This window comes from Aphelocoma coerulescens, chromosome 19, assembly GCF_041296385.1.
Source record: "Aphelocoma coerulescens isolate FSJ_1873_10779 chromosome 19, UR_Acoe_1.0, whole genome shotgun sequence".
NCBI classification, from domain to species: Eukaryota; Metazoa; Chordata; class Aves; order Passeriformes; family Corvidae; genus Aphelocoma; species Aphelocoma coerulescens.
Genome location: NC_091032.1, coordinates 951,582 through 974,540, shown reverse-complemented (window position 1 = coordinate 974,540; position 22,959 = coordinate 951,582). Strand labels below are relative to the sequence as shown.

The 22,959-nt window shown below is 55.5% G+C and overlaps 1 protein-coding gene across 2 annotated transcripts in view; it reads right to left on the bottom strand.

Moving 5' to 3' along the window:
- The window catches only part of CALN1 (calneuron 1), a 95,440-nt gene that overhangs the window by 47,216 nt on the left and 25,265 nt on the right, over positions 1-22,959 (bottom strand). For both annotated transcript variants that reach the window (XM_069033442.1, XM_069033441.1), the window contains exon 2: positions 9,295-9,438. In XM_069033442.1, the coding sequence (XP_068889543.1) occupies positions 9,295-9,438 (144 nt within the window). The remainder of the gene's footprint in view (positions 1-9,294; positions 9,439-22,959) is intronic.

Sequence of the window (22,959 nt, the reverse complement as noted above, 5' to 3'; positions counted from 1 at the left end):
GTGCCGGGATCAGGATGTGCCGGGATCAGGATGTGCCGGGATGAGGGTGTGCCGGGATCAGGATGTGCCGGGATGTGGATGTGCCGGGATGAGGGTGTGCCGGGATCAGGGTGTGCCGGGATCAGGATGTGCCGGGATCAGGATGTGGAGGGATCAGGATGTGCCGGGATCAGGATGTGGAGGGATAAGGATGTGCCGGGATCAGGATGTGCCGGGATCAGGATGTGGAGGGATCAGGATGTGCCGGGATCAGGATGTGCTGGGATGTGGATGTGCTGGGATGAGGGTGTGCAGGGATCAGGATGTGCCGGGATCAGGATGTGGAGGGATAAGGATGTGCCGGGATGTGGATGTGCCGGGATGTGGATGTGCCGGGATGTGGATGTGCCGGGATGTGGATGTGCCGGGATCAGGATGTGGAGGGATCAGGATGTGCCGGGATCAGGATGTGGAGGGATCAGGATGTGCCGGGATGAGGATGTGCAGGGATCAGGATGTGCCGGGATCAGGATGTGCCGGGATCAGGATGTGCGGCGAGCAGCCTGCTCAGCATTCGCGCTCCTGCTGCCGGAGTGTGACCTCCAGCGAGCAGCGAGGTGAGATATTTAAAGTTAATGAGCTGGCTTTGCAGCTCGGGGCCCGGAGCACACAACTCCTGTTTATTTTTACTCTCCGGCAGCTCCCTGCAGTGCCCGGCTGGCCCGGGCTGTGTCATTGCTGTGCCCGGCACACCCGGGCAGGGCTCAGGCAGTCTGGGCGAGGCTGTGCCCGGGGATGAGGCACGGGATGAGCAGGAACAGCTCCGGCCACAGGACATTTCCCAGACAAGGCTTTCGGTTTCAAAGATTGGGAGGTCAGAGCCTCTCGCCAGCTTTATCCTTTGCCCAGCACGAGGCACAGGATTTCTCCCTAATTACAGCCTCAGCCCAGAACTGCAGCGGGAACAGGGAAAGTCTGGCCTGAAACTCTGGCCTTGGAAAACAGTTTTAATTATAGACAGCTCCAGTGACTTCTGGGAGGAGAGAAACTACTGCCCCCCCCCCAGCACAGGGAGGACATGGATCTGTAGGATGAACCCAGAGGAGACCACGGAGCTGCTCCCAGGGCTGGAGCCAGGCTGGGAGAGCTGGGGGTGCTCACCTGGAGAGGAGAAGGCTCCAGGGAGAGCTCAGAGCCCCTTGCAGGGCCTAAAGGGGCTCCAGGAGAGCTGGAGAGGGACTGGGGACAAGGCATGGAGGGACAGGACACAGGGAATGGCTTCCCACTGCCAGAGGGCAGGGCTGGATGGGATATTGGGAAGGAATTGTTCCCTGGGAGGGTGGGCAGGCCCTGGCACAGGGTGCCCAGAGCAGCTGGGGCTGCCCCTGGATCCCTGGCAGTGTCCAAGGCCAGGTTGGAGCAGCCTGGGACAGTGGGAGGTGTCCCTGCCCTGGAATGAGAGGAGCTCTAAGATCCCTTCCAACCCAAACCATTCTATGATTCCATGAAAAGCTTCATCGGGTCTGGGGAAAGGATCAAACATCTCCACTGGAGCCCCCTCTGTCCCTTCAGTCCCTCCATTGCTGCAGCTTTCGGAGCAGTTCTGTGGATCCAGCTGCTCTGGTTCCATGACAACCACACAGAAACGATCCATGGATTGTACAGACACACATCCCGGGAGGAGGGGATGTCCATGGGGTCTGCGAGGCTCAGGCAGAGCCCAGAAGGGTGGAGCAGGGGGGGATTGAGCAGAGGAGCTGGAGAGTTCCTCACTCTGGCACACCTTGGCTTGTCCTGCAGGGAGGGAACAGCTCCAGAGCACTGGTTTGCTTCCCACTAAAGATAAATCCATGAACTCCCCGTGTCTGACCAGGAGACAGGGACTGGGGAGGACAGGGAATCTGCTGGGACGTGTCCCTGCTCCAGCACAAACCCTCGGAGCAGAAGTCCAAGGAAAACAGGGAGTGCGGTAAGAAAGAACCCCCTGTCAGACAGCCACGGGCTGCACAGCGGCCCAGGGAGCTGCAGCGTGCCCAGGGAGCAGCCCTGTCACCAGGTGTGCCCAGGGAAGGGCCCTGTCACCAGGTGTGCCCAGGGAAGGGCCCTGTCACCAGGTGTGCCCAGGGAGCAGCCCTGTCACCAGGTGTGCCCAGGGAACAGCCCTGTCACCAGGTATGCCCAAGGAACAGCCCTGTCACCAGGTGTGCCCAGGGAAGGGCCCTGTCACCAGGTATGCCCAGGGAACAGCCCTGTCACCAGGTGTGCCCAGGGAAGGGCCCTGTCACCAGGTATGCCCAGGGAGCAGCCCTGTCACCAGGTGTGCCCAGGGAAGCACCCTGCCGGGGCTGCTCAGGGGGATGTGCCACCAGCACGGCCACCCTGGCACCCCACCAGCCCCAACCCTGTCCCACATCCCCTCCCTGGGCACCCAAACCCTTTTGGCAGGTCTGTGCAGGACGCTGCTCCCTTTGCCCCAGGGGCCGGAGCAGCGGGATCACCACTGGGCTCCCGGGGCTGCCATGGGCGCTGCTCGCCGGCCCTGGGAGGGCAGAGAGCTCCGGGTGCAGCTCAGACACCCTTGGGACCAGCGGCAGCTCATCGGAGCAGGACTCTGGGCTGTGGCATGCACCTCCTGCCAAGCCAAAATGATCCCAGGGTTTTGGGGAGAAATAAAATTCAGCAAGGCTGCCCACAAAGCACAGGGCACGGGGTGCAGCCCAGGCCAGAGCACGGACAGGCTCCAGAGGGGAGCTGCAGCCAGGGCTCCCTTTTGTGCTGCACTCAGCCAGCCCAGCGCTCCAGCAAGGGCAGGATTGGATGTCATTTGATAGAATTTGATGTAATTTGATGTAATTTGATGAACCTCTCGCTGCTCCCGAGCTGCAGAGCTGACAGGCTGCAGCAGCAGCTGTAATTACTCCTCATCTCCGCAGCGAGAACACGGAACGGGATGAAATGTGCTAATCCTCATTGTCCAAATGAGAGCAGACACGGAGAGAGTGGCCCCTAGAAATCCAGACAAGTCTCATCAAATCCATCCCGCTGCCCAGGATTCCCAGCTCAGCAACACATTTCACAGGACAGCCAGGCTGGAATGTGGCTGGATCATTTCTCACACTGAAAAATCTCTTTGAGCACCAAGAACAAACCCAGGATCCATCCAAACCCATCTGCCCCATCCCTGGAAGTGCCCAAGGCTGGCTTGGACGGGGCTTGGAGCAACCTGGGATAGTGGAAGGTGTCCCTGCCATGGCAGGGGTGGAGTGTGATGATTTTTAAGATTCTTTCCAACCCACACCTGGGATTCTGGGATTCTCTGACCCCTATGAACTCTGACTTTAACCCAGAAATGGTTCTTGGTGTCCCCCCCCCCCCCCCCAGCAGCCTGGGCTGTTTTATACTGAAACCCATTTTTATGTTGAGATATAAAATGAAATCTTTTATCCAGCTCTTTTCAGGCTGAAACACAAGGAAACATCCACGGCAGCAAAAAACCTAAAGAGGAAAAGTGGGAGAGACAAAAGGAGAGGAAAGATTTCCAGCTTGGGAATGTCACCATTGTCCCACACAGGGCAGCTCAAGCCGAGCTTATGGGCAGAAGCAAACTTTTCACTGATCAAAGGTTGGACAGGATGATCCTGGAGGTCTTTTCCAGCCTTAATGATCCTGGGATTTGTCCAACCCTAATGATCCTGTGATGCTGCGATTTGTCCATGCCTACGAACAAGGAATTTGCCTTCTGCCAGCCCCAGGGGAGAGCTGGATATTTCATTTTTAAAGGAGAGATTTGCTCTGTCTCCAGATGTCCCAGCCCATGTCCTGCCACCGTTCCCATCCCTGCCCCCAGCTCTGGTGTCCCTTCCCTTGCCAGGAGGAAGTGCAGGAAGCCAAAGCAGTGTCCCTGGGGAGGTCTGGAGAGCAGGACAGCGGCCTGGAGGGGCGACCTGGAGGGACACAGTGACCTGTGACACCACCCAGCCATGGCACTGACACTTCCTCCCTTTCCAAAGAGAACCTGGGACATCCTGGGATGTGTCACCTGGAGCATCCTTGGGAGCAGTGAAAAACAGGAATCTCAGCTGGAAGTTCCGGAAGAGTCATGGAATCACCGAGGTTGGAAACGACCTCCAGGATCGTCAACCTTGGACCAAGTAGCCTCATGGCCACCAAACCACAGCACCAAGTGCCACTTCCACCTGGGTCTGAGCATCCAGAACGGCCTCAGGCTGTGCCGGGGAGGTTTAGGTTGGATTTTGGGAATATTTCTCCATGGAAAGGCTGCTCAGGCATTGGAACTGCCCAGGGCAGGGTGGAGTCCCCATCCCTGGAGGGGTTTAACAGCTCTGGGGATGTGGCACCTGGGGACGTGGGGCAGTGGTGGCCTTGGCAGTGCTGGGGAAGGGTTGGACTCGATGATCTCACAGATCTTTCCCAACCTCAACGATTCCATGACTCTTCCAGAATTTAAAGTTGAGATTCCCCCCTGTTTTCCATTGCTCCCAAGGATGTCACCGCTCCAGGTGCCACATCCCAGAATGTCCCAGGGCAGGTCCCTGGTGAAACCAGCTCGACTTCTGCTTCATCAGAATATTCCCTCCTCTCATTCCAATAAATAATTTGACATCCAGGGGTGGTTTTCCCCCCCTCTTGTGGTAGCCCGGGGTTATTTTTCCAGCTGCTCCTCTAATTCCTACACCAAGTGCTCGTTTTATTCCTCAGATAAAAATCCCAACGAAACCATTTGTGACACTCAAGTCACACATTCATCTCTTTTATGGCAAATGCTGCTTAAAGAGGAGGGATCCCAGATAAGGCCCCACATTCCATGTGCCAATTCCCATTTTTATCAGCATTGCTGCCAGTTGGAAGAATTTACAAATAATTCCTTTTTCCAGCACAGAAATGTATCAAATGTTTCCCTTTCCCTGTGCTGGCAGAACATTCCAGGTCATTCCCCAGACTGCGGGGAGAAGCCAGGGCCCCCCTCACAGTTTTGTGTCCATGCAATGCAGAATTCTGGCTAAAAATTAAGGAAATCCATGGGATAAAGGTCAGATTTGATGTCTGGAAGTATTTCCAGACCAAAATATTGGCTCCCTACAACGGGAAGTGCTGAGGTGTGGGAACAGTCCCGCACTTCCAGCAGGATGCAAACAAAGCTTTGGGATAATGGGAATCTCGGAACCCCCAGCCCTCACCTCGCTTCCTAAAGAGAAACATTTCTGCCCAGCAAATCCCTTTTCCTTCTGTCCTTTTCTGGCACTTCCCATCCCAGCAGTGCTGCAGCATCTCCTGGAGTTCACAAAATGGGGGTTCTGAGAATTTATTGGGATTTCTCCGGAGACATCGAAACATTCCAAGGAGATTCCCATTTTTCTCCGTAACTGAGGGGGTTTATGCCAACTGTACAGCTTTCCCCTGTGGCAGCTGGGTGAAGCACACCTGGCAGATTCCCAGAATCATGGAATTCCTGGGGTTGGGAGGGACCCACGGGGATCAGGGAATCCAACTCCTGCCCTGCACAGACCCCCAGCAACGCCACCCCAGCCTGGGAGCGCTGTCCAAGCTCGCAGCCAAGCTTTGGAAGGACAGCTGGAGAAGGGACTCGTAGGGATGCAGAGGATCCCCAGCCCTGCTGCTCTCCTGCCCCCGGGGAGGAGAACGGGAAATTCCCAGGAAATCAGGGAATGCAGAGGGGGGGGGAGGGCAGAGCCACTCCCTGCACTCCGGGGCACCCTGGCAGTGCCAGGCTGGTGGCGTGGTGGCATGTCCCTCTGCTGGCGTGTCCCTGTGCAGGGAGGAGCGGGCCTGGCCCCTCAGCAGCCATGGTGGCACCAGAGGTGCCACCTGAGAAGGGCTCCTGGCCCCAGGCCCAGCAGTGCCAGGGCCGGTTCCGCTCAGGCTGCAGCAGCGATCTCTCCCTAAGCCCATTTTCCCTCACGAGGTGATGAATGCTGGAGCAGCCCGTCCTTCCTGCTCCGGTGGGGGCTCTGGGAGTGCCACTGAGCAGCTGCACACGGCGGCCCTGGGAGAAGCTGTCCTTGTGCCACTCCCTGTGCCACCCCCGGTGTCACCCCCTGTGCCACTCCCTGTGCCATCCCCTGTGCCATCCCCGGTGTCATCCCCTGTGCCACTCCTTGTGCCATCCCCTGTGCCATCCCCGGTGTCATCCCCTGTGCCACTCCCTGTGCCACCCCCGGTGTCACCCCCTGTGCCACTCCCTGTGCCATCCCCGGTGTCATCCCCTGTGCCACTCCCTGTGCCACCCCCGGTGTCACCCCCTGTGCCATCCCCTGTGCCACTCCCTGTGCCACTCGAAGCCTCATTGGCAGGAGGTGACACCAGGTGTGAAATGCTCCTGTCAGGTCACTTCCTGCTCAGCCCCAGCACACGCTGCTGCTCTGAAATGCCCTGTCCCCCCTGGCACTGCTGCTCCTGCTCTGAAATGCCCTGTCCCCCCTGGCACTCCTGCTCTGAAATGCCCTGTCCCCCTTGGCACTCCTGCTCCTGCTCTGAAATGCCCTATCCCCCCTGGCACTCCTGCTCTGAAATGCCCTGTCCCTCCTGTCCCTCCTGCTCCCTCTCTCCCCATCCCTACCAAAATCAGGGGACACCCCCCCAGCGCAGCTGCAGCTGCTGCTTTTTGCGGGCCCTCAGTGCAGTCAGCCCCTGTGCCACGCTGGAATTGCTGATGGAAACTGCATGTTGGGGCTGCTCAGGCTGGCTCACGTTGAATCCCCAGCCCTGCCAACTTTCTTACCTCATTTGCAGGCCCTGGCAGCAGTTTTTTGGGAAGGAGGGAATGGATGTCTGGCTGCTCCACCTGCCATCACCTCATAACTCACGGCACGTGCCAGAGATGTGCAGAGCGCTTCACCTCCCCCCGGCTCTGCTGGCCACTGCAGATTCCTCTTGAGTGTGCCCTTTCCTCCATCTGAGCTTCCAACCCATCTAATGCCGAGCGAAAACCTGGGAAAGCTCAGCAACCCCCGCCAAGAATATTTGGGAAGAGGGCCAGGGAGCACTGGGCACAACCAGCATTCCTGCCCTGCTCCTGAAAGATGCTCATCCCCAGTGGGAGAGGAAGGAGGAGGCTGCTGCTGGTTCTCACTCCATATTTCGAGTTAAATCCCAGGAAAAGGTGAAGAATCCATTGGAGACAAAGTAGCCCTGATAACATTAATTCAATCTGTACAGCACTAATTCAATTTGCAGGCAAGGTAAATCCTCCACAGAACATTCCCCTCTTTGCTCAGTGCCTCAGGAATTTCCCATTCCCTGACTTTTTTTTAAATCCATGACCCACTTGACCTTCCCATGGCACAGCCCTCAAACCCCTGCTCCAACACTGCACCAGTACAGCCAGTTCGGAGCTGGTGGGGCTGTGGAGCTGGAGGATCAGCTCCCATCCCTGCAGAAAGCACTCGGAGCTCGCTGGGAAGGGAGGCATTGAGCAGGAATTTACCACTTCCATGTGCAGCCCATCCCTCCAGGTCTGACTCTGCAGGTCCCTCCCAGCAGGAGTGTGCGGAGCAGAGCCGGAGCCTGGCAGAGTCAGGGAAGGACTGGGAGACGAATCTGAACTGGGAGCCAAGTCCCCAGCACTGTTTTTCCAAAAAAGCTCAGATTTTCGGGAAAAGACCCCAGGAGTTGGCACCACACTAAGCCTGGCTTTGGCAAACCTGAGCCCAAGTCCCTCTCTGCCAGGAAAGGCCAGCGCAGCAGGGCAAGGGGCACACAATAACTTTTGGACAAAACACTTTTAAAGTGATGGATTCTTTTTTTCCCCTTTTCTTTACGGAATGAGGTCATTCCCACCACGCATCTCCTCTCCCTGCCAGGTTTCCCAGCCCTTCCTCTGCCGGACACCCTCAGCAGGCTGCCAGCCCAGCCCAGCCCAGCCCAGCCCAGCCCAGCCCTGCCCGGGTGACAATGTCCCTGCCTCTCCCACGGACATCGGGAATGCCCACAGGGGCAGGAGTTTCACTCCCCCTCTCCCCGGGCTCTGCTCTCCAGTGTCCCCAAGGATTCTGGCGTCTCCCTGGCTCTCCAAGGATCCCTCCAGCCCTCAGACCCTGCTCTGGCAGGATTTCCTCCCCGCCACAGCCCCGGGCCAAGGCTGGATGTGCACCCCCGCTCCCTGGACACTCCTGGCAGCGCGGAGCTCTCCCCTCCTGCCCTGCCAAGGACATTTTAAGGGAATTAACTGCTCCTTGTGCTCAGCTCTGAGCGAGCTCTGCAGCCGCTGAAATTCCTCCCTGGCTCCAGCATCCCGATCCTGCCTTTCCCTCTCCCCACTGGCGGGGGTTCTGTTGCTTTTATTCCCTCAGTAATTGTTTGATGAGCGCTCCCAGCAGGACTTGGCTCGGGATGATTCCACCCCGCAAAACTTCTCCTAGCAGAGCCATCGACACCTCCTCGGAACAGCTCCCAGCACAGCAGCTCCGACCTGCAGGGAGCAGCCAGGGACTGGGCAGGGGATGGGTGGGAATTCTGGAAGTGTCACCGGCCAGAGGCTGCCCAGGAATGCCGAGGGAAAGGCTCAAAGAGCCTGGCAGAGATTATCTGTGCAGGGTGGGGTTGTTGGGGTGTCTGTGCAGGGCCAGGGGCTGGGCTGGGTGATCCCTGAGGGTCCCTTCCAGTCAGGATATTCCAGTCAGGATGGTGGTGACATCAAAGGAATTGCTTCCATCACCCTCAGCTTGGCTCAGCTTCTGACACCGGACTTTGGTTTGCTTTTCACCTGTGGAATGTCCCCCTCCAGCCTGGGACAGTCTCCACTCGTGTGAGGGGAGACTCCTTGGGGTCTGCAGCTCCTCCCGAGGGGCAGGCACTGATCTCTGCTCCCTGTGACAGGGACGGAGCCCAGGGAACGGCTGGAGCTGGGTCAGGGAGGCTCAGGCTGGAGATCAGGGAAAGGTTCTTCCCCCAGAGGGTGCTGGGCACTGCCCAGGCTCCCCAGGGAATGGGCACGGCCCCGAGGCTGCCAGAGCTCCAGGAGCTCCCAGGGATGCCCAGGGTGGGGTTGTTGGGATCTGTGGACTTTGCAGAGCTGCTCTGTCTTCACCCAGCAGTATTCCACCAGGGATGCTCCATCCCCCTCCCATGCACTGCCCAGTTCCCAGGATCACCCACAGCAGGCTTCACCTCTCACCTCGCCCTTTCCTTTTGTGTGGGGAAAGCGAAGCTCCCCAGCTCCCTCTCCATCCTTCCCTTGGTGTCCAGGAATTGTTTGATCCGGATCCGTGGGCTGCCAAGCCCTGGGAAAGCCCCGGTGGATCCCCCAGGAGAGAGCAGACCCTGGTGAGCACTCACCATCCATGTCCAGGCGCTGCATGATGATGGCCAGCTCCACCTCACTGGGCATGTAGCCCAGGGAGCGCATAGCCATGCCCAGCTCCTGCTTGGAGATGAAGCCATTCCCGTCCCGGTCCAGCACTCGGAAAGCCTCCCGGATCTCTGTGAAGGGAGAAGGGAGAAGCTGTTACAGTGGAGGACTCTGGATGCTGAGCACAGCAGCAGCACCCGTTGCCTTTTCCAGTGTGGACTGTATTGGATCATCCCGGGGCAGGGTGATCAGGGTGTGTTCCGTCACACCCATGAACCTCCGTGCAGTCCCACAGCTCCTGGGCACACGGATATCCTGGGATCAGGGGCACAGAACCAGCAGGAAGGCTGGAAAAGCCCTCTAAGATCGAGTCCAACCACTCCCCCAGCACTGCCAAGGCCACCACTGCCCCACATCCCTGAGTGCCACATCCACAGGGCTGTTAAACCCCTCCAGGGACGGGGGCTCCACCCTGTGCCACCCTTTCAGTGAAGAAATAATTCCCAATATCCAACCTGAACCTCTCCTGGCACAACTTGAGGCCGTTTCCTCCCGTTCTGTTGCTGTCAGTCTGAGCGATTTCCATCCCTTGCTCCTCACAGCTCTTCTCTAATTTATAACATTTTTACAGCTCTAAACAGCCTCAGAGCAATAAAAATACTCATGGAACATAAGGAATCAGTTCCATCAATCGTCCTCACCCTGGCTCAGCTCCTGACATCTGACTTTGGTTTGTTTTTTAACTTTTAACTGCTCCAGCCCGTGGCAGCCCCTCTCCAGTCGTGGCAGGGGAGACACCAAGGGGCAGCTCCAATCTCTGCTCCCTGTGACAGGGACAGGACCCAGGGGACTGGAGCTGTGTCAGGGAGGCTCAGGCTGGAGATCAAGGAAAGGTTCTTCCCCCAGAGGGTGCTGGGCACTGCCCAGGCTCCCCAGGGAATGGGCACGGCCCCGAGGCTGCCAGAGCTGCAGGAGCGTTTGGGACAGCGCTGCCAGGGATGCCCAGGGTGGGGTTGTTGGGGTGTCTGTGCAGGGCCAGGGGCTGGGCTGGGTGATCCCTGGGGGTCCCTTCCAGCTCAGGATATTCCAGGATTCTGTAATCCACCACCTCAATGTCTCTGCTCACAGACCTCTCAACTCCCAGCCCCATACTCCCCAGACCTGCCTGTTGCTAATGCCAGAGACATTTCAACCTTCCAGCAGCTGGGAGCCTGTTTCACTCGAAAGGTGGGAGGTGAAGAGGGTAAAAGGTGCCAATTCCTCCATTTTGGTGAAGCCCTGTGCTCGGAGAGGGAATCAGGGGATGCTGCATCACGTCCCTTCTGGGAATGGGGATATAGGGAACACCCCAGGGCCCACTGCAACCCTCAGAGGAGCTTCACCTTCATGTGAAGGCATTGCACTGGAGAAGTGGGAGGGAAAACTCAGTGGGGTGTTTTTGGGTAAAGAAACCAAAACTAATTAGGAAAAACCCAAACTTCATCAGGAACTGGAGGATGGAAAATGTTTGGCCTGCTGGACTAGTTCAGGCTTTAAACCTCAGACAGGAAAATAGTGCCAGTCCTCCATGGGCTGCCAGCGTCACCTCCCTCCCATCCCCAGGGGCCAGGAGCCACTAGACCCCACAGAGGAGCTGCAGGGAACCTTTGGATGTTCCTGGGACAAAGGCAGGAGCAGCAGAGCCCACCAAGGAATGGTTCTGGTGGTCTGTGCTAGGCTTTATTTAAAGCCTCACCATTCAAAATCTGCTCCTAAACCACCTCACCCAGGTTCAGCCCCTTCCCTGCTCCCATTTCCATGGACAGCTTCCCATTCCCGTTCCCATGGGCTGCTTCCTGCCTGGGTAATTCCCTGGGCAAGGGCCAGGCCCCTTCCAGGACTGCCACTAATCCCCCCAGCTGTGGTTATCCCAGCGAGATGGGATCAGTTTTAACCCAGCCCCAGAGCCCAGTGGTGCAGAGAGGGAAGGGCCCGTCCATTCCAGGGAATCTTGGGCCACATCTCCAATCCCCACGCTCTGGGCTCAGGTTTGCAGCAGCTGCGACTTCCTGAAGCTGAATTCTCTTTGTGTCGCTGCCAGCCCAGGCAGGTGGGAGGGAGAGGTGGGGAGGCTGCTCAGAGCATCAGCTCAAAATTCCAGGAGCCTTTGGAGCAGGAATGAATCCCACCAGGCTCTGCCAGCTGCTGGGAAATCTCCTTTCATGTCCTGAGAGCTCAGTGCAGTAAATATTACACCCAAATCGGTTAAATGGGAAAACAAACTCCTGACAGCTGAAGGCAAAAGAATGAGATCCATCACGGGGAGCTGGGAGAGGATTTTAGGGCGTCAAATATGAGTCTGGAAAAGTTTACACAGGAATGAGACCGATCCAGGTGGCAGGGATAAACAGCAGGGATAAACAGCAGGGATAAAGGACACCTGTCCAGGGCTCTGCTGTGGAATACCCAGCACCAGCCCCGGTGAGGGCCCTCTCCAGGCACAGCCACCCCAAAAGCTGCATTAACAGCACTCAGCCTGTGAGCCTTGAGCAGAGCAGAACACCCCCCAATTTGGGGCCTTTCTGTTCCTCTCAAAGACCTGAACTTCTGACCATGCCTGGCACATCCTTCCCAAACCCTCTCCCAGCACCGAGCGGAGCCTTTTTCCCTCCCCACTCTATAAATACCACTTGTGCAGAGGTGGATGTGAGCTATTTATAGGCTGAACGCGCTGTACAGGAGCACTGTGACCTCGGGCAGTGCCTCCTCTTGGCCTCGCCACGGAACAGCTCCTCCTCATCCCCTTCTCTTCCCAGGGGTTATTGCCAGGCACCTGCAGGTGCTGCCCATCCTGAGCACCCTCCCCAAACCCCGCCCTGCTCCCAAACCCCCGCTCCAGGGCCCTGTGGCCCCTGGCTGCCCCTCACCTTCCCCTCCAGCTGTTCCATTTCATTACCCAAAGCTAAAAATACAGCAGCGCTTTCCCCAGATGACTTTCCCCACCAAGTCACCATGGCAACCGATGCTCCCGACTCAGAGCTGCCGGGGGATGTGCTCCATGGAGTCAATCCCTCCACAGGCACTGCCGGGGCTTGGGAGAAGCTTTGGGATCTTTCCCATTCCAGCGTCTCCACAGGGACGCTTTGCCCTGATCCCAAAAAGCAGAGCCCTGTTCTGTCCTTAAGGATCACAGCAGGTGGGTGCCAAGGTGGTGCTGCCCCAGGAGCTGCCCTCTCCCCCTGCCCAGCCTGGATGGCAGCAGGGAAAACCAAGCTCACGGATCACCCCTCCCTGGGGGTCAGAAATCCCAATATTTATTCCTCTTTCCCTAAGCAGTGTCTTCATCCACTCCCAGCTGTGGGCAGCTGACACAGAACTGCCTCAGAGGGTAAAGGGAAAAGGGAAGAGAAACCAGGAAAAGTCAGAGAGCAGGAAGTTCATCCTGCCCCATGGAATTACAGAATCCTGGAGGGATTTGGGTTGGAAGGGGCCATAAAGCTCATCTCATTCCACAATCCCAGGCTGCTCCAAGCCCCATCCAACCTCAGCTGCCCAATCATGCTGACAACACCTCTGTTAACGAGCTCAGAGAGGCAGCAGCCACAACATGAATGAAATTCCCAAATGATCCACAGCTGGGAAGAATCAGAAGGGTGAAAAGTCCAGCAAGGAGGAAGGAACAAATCAGCCAAGGTTTGGGAGCAGAAGGGGCTGAGGCAGCAGGACCAGAGCTGAGAGGTTTCCCAGGGAAGTTTCTCCTGACGTTCCTCCCTGGGTGTGAAGTCCCACAGGAGCTCAGTGCTCCCTTCCCGGAGTTCTTTGAGCGTTCCAGAGCTGTGTAGGGAAAGGGGGGGAGCTGTGTTTGCTTTTAATTCATTGCCTCTCTCTCCTCCCGTCGAACACCTGCACTTTCCAGCTTCCCCATTACCGAGCACACGTCTGATCCATGCCCCTCCTCTGGGAGAAACAGGGAAAAACCAGGGAAAAGGAGAATTTTTCGTTACCTTTCTGAAGGGCACAAACAGCACTGCAGAACCAGCCCTGACACCCAGCCTGGCAAGGGTTAACTTCCCCTCTGCATCCCCAAAACCCACCCTCTCCCACTGCTCCTGCTCCAGCCCTTCCGTCCCCAACACCTCTCCGTGCTCCTGGTGCCCTTCCCGCTCATCCCGTCTCCCTGTCGGGTTTATTTCCAGCGATTTCCCTGCGCCCCCACCGTTAATTTTGTTGTGTCTCCTGGAGGAGGACGAACAACGATTCCCTGGGGAATTAATTCTGCCAAAGCCATGACAGCCCCTGGCCACCCTCAGGTGGTTTGGGGTATAAATCCCACCCCGAAAGTGTCATTACCCCACACCCAGCCCGCCCCGAGCACTCAGCGCTCACAGCCAGTCCTGCACGGGGTTTTCACTAGTGAGATAAGAGCCGAGATAACACCACCCCAAATCTCCCAACTCATCTCAGTCCTTAACTGCACCTTTGGGCCCCCAAGTATGAAAGGAACGATCTGAAAGCTGCAAACAACTCGTCCTTGAGTGAACCGGGAGTGAGCCTGGAACTACTACGGCTAAAAAAATGGAAATTTCCAGCCCTCCATCTGCTATTCTCACTCCTGGTTTTTTGGGTGGGTTTTTTTTTTATTGCTGCAAATTGCAACCAAGTGTCAAAATAACCCCGTTTTTATCTAATGGCAACGCCCCCCCCCCAGCGTGTTCCAATGGAAAGTGTCAAAATATTTCACTCGGTTATCGGGAGTCTCAGCAAGGCAGTTCAGCACCCCCGGATGGAGCTCTCCCTGCGCCCTGGGGCCGTGTCCCCTGAGCTGCTGCAGCCGCTGGCTCCAGGGCCTGGCAGCATCCCCCAAAGCAGGCAGGACCCGGGCTCTGCTGAAATGGGGAATGAACAGCAGGATTTCCAGTGGCTCTGGTGCTCCAGCAGCTCGGAGGGACACGGGGATGGCAAAGGGACAAACAACCCAGCGCTGCTCAGCCTGGCGCCGCTGGGAGAGCTCTGCCTCAGAACCCAGGGCCGGGGCTGCTTTGTCCCCGAGGGGGTGTGTGACAGGAATTTGGCAGATTTTTATTTATCTCTCCTTTTCCCCAGGAAAAAAATGAGTTGTGGAAAGGATGTTTTTGGTGGTTCTTCTCCCAGTCGCATGGAGCACTTCAGGTAACCTGCAGGAACCCCCCATTCCCCTGGAAGTGCACAGCAGAACGAGTGGCTGCTGCTCCCAGAAAGCTTTTTTGGGTTTGGGAATCCCTGAGGGCAGGCTGGGGGGACAGCAGCACTGCCATCCTGCAGGTGTCAGAAGGATTTGGCAAAACAGCAGCTTCCACTCTTCCCTCTAAACTTCCCTGCAGTGGAAATTCCTGCAGGAGACAAGCAGGGCTCACCCCCAGCACCAGGGGAAGGGTGGGTGGGGCTGGAGGGGCTGTGCTGTGACCCCACCGGTAAATCAGGAAGAATAATGAGGTTCTCAGTGCCCGGGAAAGGGCCAGGCTGGGCCTGAGGGATAAGCTTGGAATGAAGGAAGTGAGGAGGGTGTCGGAGAGGAGCAAATGCCGGGAGAGAGGTGGGCAGGACTCGGCTCACGGAATTATGGAGTGGTTTGGGTTGGAAAGGCCCTTAAAACTCATCCCATCCCACCCCCTCCACGGGCAGGGACACCTCCCACTGTCCCAGGCTGCTCCAAGCCCCAATGTCCAGCCTGGCCTTGGGCACTGCCAGGGATCCAAGGGCAGCCCCAGCTGCTCTGGGCACCCTGTGCCAGGGCCTGCCCACCCTCCCAGGGAAGGGCTTTGATCTCCACCTGTGAGGGAGCAGGAAGAGGGAAGGGACACTCCAGGGACAGGGAAAAGCTATTTCAGGTGAAGAGCACCACTGGTGTAGGAGCAAAGGGATATGAGGGAATTTAGGCTCAACCAGAAGGAAGTTCCAGGGGTGAGCAGTGACTGCAGCATTGGGAAACGGGCTCTGGCTGTTCTGGGCAGCCTTGGAGACCGAGTCACCTCCAGCAGCAGCATCTGGCTTCAGGGACCTCTTCCAGCCTGCTGAGAACATCTTTATCCCAAATATTTCAATCTTGATACCCTGTATCAAATATTTCAGTGCACTCTGCAGCAGTCGGCATAAACCCACAGGGATTCCATGGTAATTCCTGCAGGTGATCCCATATGAATTCCTACAGGTTATTTCATGTTCTTACAGGTGATTCCATGTTAATTCCTACAGGTGATCCCATATTCATTCCTACAGGTTATTTCATGTTCTTACAGGTGATTCCATGTTAATTCCTACGGGTGATTCCATGTGAATTCCTACAGATAATTCCAGGTGAATTCCTACAGATAATTCCAGGTGAATTCCTACATGTGGGCTCATGTTCTGAGCTTCACCATCTGTCAGTCTCTGCTTGAAACCTTTCCTCAGATCGCTCTCCTCCCCTCCTGCTGCATCCCCGGCTCCGTGGATCTCCGCCAGGAGGCTCCAGAGGGTTTTTGGGCACCTGCCCCCAGCCCTGGCATCACAAACAGCGGCACCAGGCCGGGGGGCTGCCCAAGCCAATGTCCCAGCTCTGCTCCCTGGCTAAAATCAGCTTTCGTGCCACATCCACTGCAAATCCCGGTCCCCCTGCAGGGATGGGTGTGGGGACAGCACCTCCTGGCCCCATTCCAGAGGGGTTTTGGTTCCCTGGCACAAGCTGGGGGACCCTGAGGGGCACTGGCTGAGGTTCCACCACAGAGACCCCTCCTTTGACTCATCCAACACAAAACCTCTGCAGGAAAGGAGAGGGGCTCCAAACACCCAGACAAATCCAGGGAAATCCACAGCACTGGCACGGGCCCCTCCTGGGCTTCCCTGCCTTGGATTATTGACCATGGGAATGTCCTGGGAGCAGCCCTGGAGCTGCCCCTGCCCTGGGTGGGCCCAGGGGCCTCCCAGCTCTGCACCCCAGGGTGGGGCTGGTCCCGAGGTAGCCAGAGCCAGGAATTCTGTGAGGCTTCCTGGAAGTTCTGCAACCCAGGATGCGCAAGGCTGGGTAAAAGTGAATCACCCAATCCCAATGGAAAAGGGAAAAGGGGGAAGAAAAGTAGAAAATGAGACAGAAAAAGAGATAAAAAGAGAAAGAAGGAAAAAAAGGAAAAAGGAAAAGAAAGATAGAAAAGAAGAAAAACAATAAGAGGCAGAAAAAGAAGGAAAAGGAAAAGGAAAAGGAAAAAAGAAAAAAGAAAAAAGAAAAGAAAAAAGAAAAGAAACAAAAATAATATGAAAAGAGATTTTAAAAAGGGAGAAAATAATAAAAAGATTAAAAAGAAAAAAGGAGAAAGAAAGAAAAAAGGGGAGAAGAGGAAGGAAAAGGGGAAAAGGAAAAGGGGAAAAAGGAAAGGAGAAGAAGAGGAAGAAAATGAAAAGAAGAAGAAAAGAAAAAGAGGAAGCAGGAAAAAAAGAAGGAGCCAAAGCAGTAACTGCCGGCGCTGAGGGGGAGCGGCACTACAAGGCAGATACATTTCAGTCATGAAACGCCTTTTGTTTACACCTCCAGAACCCGCTGCTAAAAGGCTGAATGAGGGGGGAATAAATTTCCAGTGTTTTCCAAAGAAAGCTCCATCTCCCGTTCACAGCTCTCTCTATCAGCAAACAACCTTCTCCTCCCTCCTCCTTCCGCGGAGCAGCGCGGAGCCGAGCGCTTCCCTTCCCGAGCCTGCCCTGCTCCAGCTCCGGCTCATCCCATCCCATCCCATCCCATCCCATCCCATCCCATCCCATCCCATCCTCACACATCCCTGATCATCCCGCTCATCCCATCCCATCCTATCCCCACACATCCCACACATCCCCGCTCATCCCATCCCATCCCATCCCATCCCATCACATCCCATCCTCACACATCCCTGATCATCCCGCTCATCCCATCCCATCCCATCCCATCCCATCCCATCCTATCCCCACACATCCCACACATCCCCGCCCATCCCATCCCATCCCATCCCATCCCATCCCATCCCATCCCATCCCATCCCATCCCATCCAGATCATCCCGCTCATCCCATCCCATCCCATCCTATCCCCACACATCCCCGCTCATCCCATCCCATCCCATCCCATCCCATCCCATCCCATCCCATCCCATCCCAGATCATCCCGCTCATCCCATCCCATCCCATCCCATCCCATCCCATCCCATCCCATCCCATCCCATCCCATCCCATCCCCACACATCCCTGATCATCCCATCCCATCCCATCCCATCCCATCCCATCCCATCCCATCCCATCCCATCCCATCCCACCCCATCCCTGTTTATCCCTCACGTCCCTGTTTCACATCCCTCACATCCCTGCCCACCCCTGCCCATCCCGGCTCTCCCAGCAGCCACATGGGATCGTTTCACTCCACCATGATGGTTTTTAAGTGGCTCAGCCATAAACCTGGAGTGTTTGGGGTCTGTCTGGAGCTGCTGCTGTGGTTTGTGGTCATTGAGCCTCAGTTCCTGAGCCCGAGTGAACACTGCTGGGCACACACAGGTAACGAGCTCCGGGGCCTGCCCTGGAGCAGCCGGGAGTGAGCGGATTCGGGATTGCTGGGCTCTCATTGATGCTGAGGAGATCCTGGCTGCCCATCCTTCCCTCTGCTCGATGGATGGAATTTGCATCCTGCCCTGATTTACTGCTGGAATGGGCTCCGTTCGTCTCCCACCAGAACACTCAGTCTGTGCCCAGCAGGATACAGAACCTCTCCCTGCATGGGCAGCTCCTTCCCTGGATTTCCACAGTCTTAACCAGACTTCGAGCACTCTCTGTAGGAAATTCACTGCCCAATATTCCCGTGCCATTTGGAACAATGGCCTCGGAGCAGCCATGCAGGGACCATTTAAAGTTACAAGTGCCTCGAACACCCTGAGAGCTGAGTCTGGCAAAGGTGAGGGGTTGGGATCCTCCTCCCCACCCCAGACTCACCCTCCAGTCAGGACAGGCCGTGCCTGCAGCAAGTTTCCCTGGAGTTCCATTGCTTTTCCAATCCCTCTGCCTTTAATTAACTTCCCACTAAGCTCAGGTTAATAAGGCCTCACTCTGGTTTTACTCAGGACCAGAGAAAGACCTTGGACCCTGGAAGTGTCTGCTCAGGACTTGTTGAGCCCATGGTGAAATATTCCTTCTTGTTCCCCCAGTTCCTCCAGGTGGGGTGGGAGCAGCACCTCCAGCATCCCCCCCACCCCTTTTCTCTCAGATTTCACAGAATCCTGGAATGGTTTGGGTTGGAAGGGACCCCAAAGCCCACCCAGTGCCACCCCTGCCATGGGCAGGGACACCTCCCACTGTCCCAGGCTGCTCCCAGCCCCAATGTCCAGCCTGGCCTTGGACACTGCCAGGGATCCAGGGCAGCCACCCCCTGTGGCCCCTGGATTAATTCTCACTCCTTGGTTCTCCCATATTCCCACCCAAGGTGAGCGCCTGCCCCTGGGAAGGACCGTGCCGTGCCTCTGATTTCAGGCTTTTCATCTAAAATTCCCTGTTCCTGTGCATTTTCTGCTCCCAAGTCCCAGAATCTTTTCCATCCTGGAAAAGCTTTTCTCCGTAAAGGCCTGAGTGATTCGGACACAGAAATGCTTCCCTGAGAGCACAGCTGGAGCAGGAGCCCCGCAAACAAATCCCACTTTCCACATCCTCTCTGTCTCTGTCTCCTCCCTGCTGTGAGCTCAGGAAAGGAGCCACAGCCCGGGCTCCAGAGCAGCAAAGAGGCAGCACCGGCTCTGTTTGGAAAGGAAACTTTCTGGGAAGGACTTGGCAGTGCCAGAATTCCCGCCTTGCTCTGAGCCTCGGGCACAAACCCTACTCTTTGTGCACAGAACCCCAAACTCGGATGCAGAATTGAACTCAGATTTCTGCCCTTGCTTTGCGGCAGTTTTCCCCTTGTTTCCCCTTTCCCTAAACTGGGCACCTCTTCATCTTCTGGGGCTGCCAAGCTCTGCCATCTCCAAACTCCACTGGGCACTTCCACCTCCAGGGGATCTCTGTACATCCCCAAATCCCTGAGGAACCGGGAACCGCCCAGCTGTAACTGAGGCTGTAACCTCAGTCCCCATCACCCAAACCTGCAGCCCCAAGGCTCCTTGGTTCCCCTGGAAATTCCCAAACAAACTCCGGATTGCCATCAGATCAGGAGCAGACAGCACCAAGGGCTGGGAGCTCTCCCGGTGCTGATGGATGTGGGAGCAATCCCGGCTGCAGCAGAGGGATGGGCTGGGAACTGCCCGAAGCACAGATTCCACAGTTCCACGCTCCACTGGATTTTGGGCAGCCCAGCTGACTCTTCCTTGGCCTCCCAGCAGCTGGGATGGAGCAAAAAGAGTTAATTCCAAATATTCCAGCTGAAAAGTAGGCGAGGAAAACTCAGAAAAAGAAGAGAAATGAGAAGGAAATGAGAAAGAAAAAGAAAGAGGGAAAAGAGGTAAAAAGAAAAAGAAGCAAAAGCAAAAGCAAGAGAAAAAACGGTTAAAAGAAGAAAAAATAATTAAAAAAAGGAAAACAAAGAAAAATTAAAAAGTAAAAGAAAGAAAAAGGAAAACAAAGAGGAAAAAAGAAAAAGGAAGGAAAAGGGAAATGAAAAGAAAAAAGGAAAATAAAGGAAAAGGAAAAAAGAAAAAGAAAGGAAAAGGAAAAGAAAAATGGAAAAAGAAGAAATATAAAGAAAGGGAAACAAAAATAAAAAAGGAAAACAAAAAATAAAAAATAAAAGAAAATAAAAAGAAAGGAGGAGAAAGGAAAAGGAAAACAAAAAGGAAAAAAAGAAAAGAAAGGAAAAAGAAAAAAGGAAGAGGAGAAAAGGCAAAAAGGAAAACAAAAATTTAAAAAAAATATATAGAAAGGAAAGGAAAAAGAAAAGGAAAAGGAGCTTTTGGACCGCCCAGCTGCCTCTTCCTCAGCCTTCCAGCAGCTGGGATCAGGCCATGATGGAGCAAAAGGGTTAATCCCAAATATTCTGGCCAAAAGGAAGGGAGGAAAGTTGGGCACTAATCCACCTTCGGTTTGGTTTGCTTTCCTTGCCGTGGCTTTGCAGTGGAACAGAACCAAAGCTCATCCATCATTCCTGTTGGGAATGGCTTCCTGAAAAGGCTTCACCCCACTGAAGTCCCAATATTTCATGGCCCCGTTATTTAGTATTTTAAACAATGAAATCATCGGTTCCAAAGGAAATATTGCAGCATTCCCAAACGAAGCCCTTCCATTATTTCTGGCTGAAAGGCCCATTGTCAACAGGGAATGGAGTCAAATCCACATTTTGGGGATGGAAAAGGTTTCCATGGAAGAATTCCAATCAGCTTTGTAAAGTCTAAAGCAATTTGGGAAAGCTTTTCCCAAAGCATGGCTGGAGTGGTTCCCTTCAGGGACACTGAGCCCCAGAAAGCCCCACAGTAACACTTCCAGCCCCTCTGGAAAACTGGCACAGCTCCAGCAGCTTTGTCAGCAATTCCCAAGCATTTCCCATCGCAAATCCCTCCAAAAACCTGCCCTGGAGCTGCCCTGTGAGCGTCCGTGGCTCCGGCTGAGGGTCCCTCCGTGGCACCGGCACTGAGGCTGGGCCTGCAGCAAGGAGGGGACTGGAATTCCTCCTGTGGGTTTCCTCTCCAGGCAGGCTCCAGCCGCAGCTCCTGGCAGGTGGGATGGGCTCTGTTCTGCGTTTGCTGTCCCCAGCCCCCTGTGCTGCTGACTTGCCACTGTCCCAGGCTATCACACCCCGAGAACCCCAGAATTAATAGGGCTGGAAAAGATCTCCAACCATCAACCACCCCACGCTCACCACGGGGAGCTCTGCCCAGAACCCCCCTCCAGCAGCTGGGAATGTGCTCCTGGGCAGGGCTGGAGTGCTGGGAAAGCCAGAGAGCTGCTGCAGGGTCAGGGGACACTGCCACAAATCCCCATCCTAAATCCAGCCCCAAATCCCAGCGGGGCTCCCTCAGCTCCCGCTCTGCTGGGCTGGGGTGCGGCTGCAAGTGGGAGGAAAAGGGATTTGAGCAATAATTATTGCAAATTAACCTCAAATATCTTCACGTGCAGCCACACGAGCCCTCTGCACTGGGATGTGATCGCTAAAGGTCACCCAGCCCCGGGGTTTTCCTGAGCCAAGCCGTGCCCAGCCTGATTTCCAACCAAAGAAATCAGGGAGAGCAGCTGGAAAGGCAGTGTGAAACATCCACCTCTGGAAATGTAAAGGGATAACTGGAAGTGTAAAGGGATAGCTGGAAGTGTAAAGGGATAGCTGGAAGCTGCTCACTGATGGGAACAAATTTCCTCTCGTGATTTGGGGACTTCATCCCTGAAGGAGACTCAGTGGAACCTGCCGGGTGCCAGGGATATGGAGAGACCTGCAAGGACCTTCCAGATTCTGCAAATCCAGAGGGATTTCTGCTCCCAAAGTACTTAATAGCAGGTGTAGGAGAAGCTTTCCTGGGTTTCTTTTTCCTCTGTTTACCTTTTGCAGAAAACAGGGAAAATTGTTGTACTAGAAACCTTGAATCCTCCGAATATTCCAGGAGAGTGACTGAAATATTGGCATTTCACTCCTGTTTGGTGGTTTGAATGAAAGTGCAGTTCCTGCACATCAAAGACCCATAAAAATAAAGCCTTCCTGAGAATAAATCTCTGTTCTCTCTCTGTGTGCTGCGTACCCGAAAGCAGTCCTTGAGAATTCCATTGGAAAATCGTGCTGGAGGCGAGCACAGACAATCCGGCTTGGAAGGGATTGCTCTCCTTGCAAGCTTTACTGACCTTTTAAATAATGCTGAAGAACTCATTTCTTTTCATTTCCTACCTTTCACGAACATATTTTTCTTTTTTTTCTCTTTTTTTTTCTGTCCTACCCCAAAAGCAGGAGCTTGGCAGCTCCTCCTCTGGTGGAAGGAAGACAAACATTGCTGGAATGAGGAAGAGAAATGAGATTTGGGCTTGTTGCTGGTGCTGACTGCCTGGACTGGGACACCAGAAACAACCTCTTGTTGTTATTTTACTCCCTGCCGATGGTCAGATCCATCTGGGTGAGGCAGCAGTTGGCAGAATCACCTTGGGGTGCTTCTCCAAGGTGTAACAGTCTCTGGAGCCACTGTAGAGTAGATGAATTTTAAATCCTCCCCAGGCCCCATTCCCAGATCCTGGGAGCAGCCCCCAAAGCCCCTCTGTGTGCATCAAATACCGGGGAAGGGGAACCTGAAGGTTTCCAGCTCTGGTTCAAGATGACCCCAGCAGGTGCCCAGGTGGCCAAAAGCATCGTGGGTTGTATCAGAAACAGCGTGGCCAGGGCAGGGACTGTTCCCCTTGTCCCCTGTGCTGGCACTGCCAGGGCACCTCCAGTCCTGTGTCCAGTCCTGGGCCCTCAGGACAACACAGACCCTGAGGGGCTGGAGCGTGTCCAGGGCAGGGAACGGAGCTGGGGAGGGGCTGGAGCCCCAGGAGAGGCTGAGGGAGCTGGGAAAGGGGCTCAGGCTGGAGCAAAGGAGGCTGAGGGGGGACCTTGTGGCTCTGCACAAGTCCCTGACAGGAGGGGGCAGCCGGGGGGGTCGGGCTCTGCTGCCAGGGAACAGGGACAGGAGGAGAGGGAACGGCCTCAGGCTGGGCCAGGGGAGGCTCAGCTCTGGCTCCTCAGCACAGCAGGGACAGGGAGCTCCTGGAGCGGGGCCG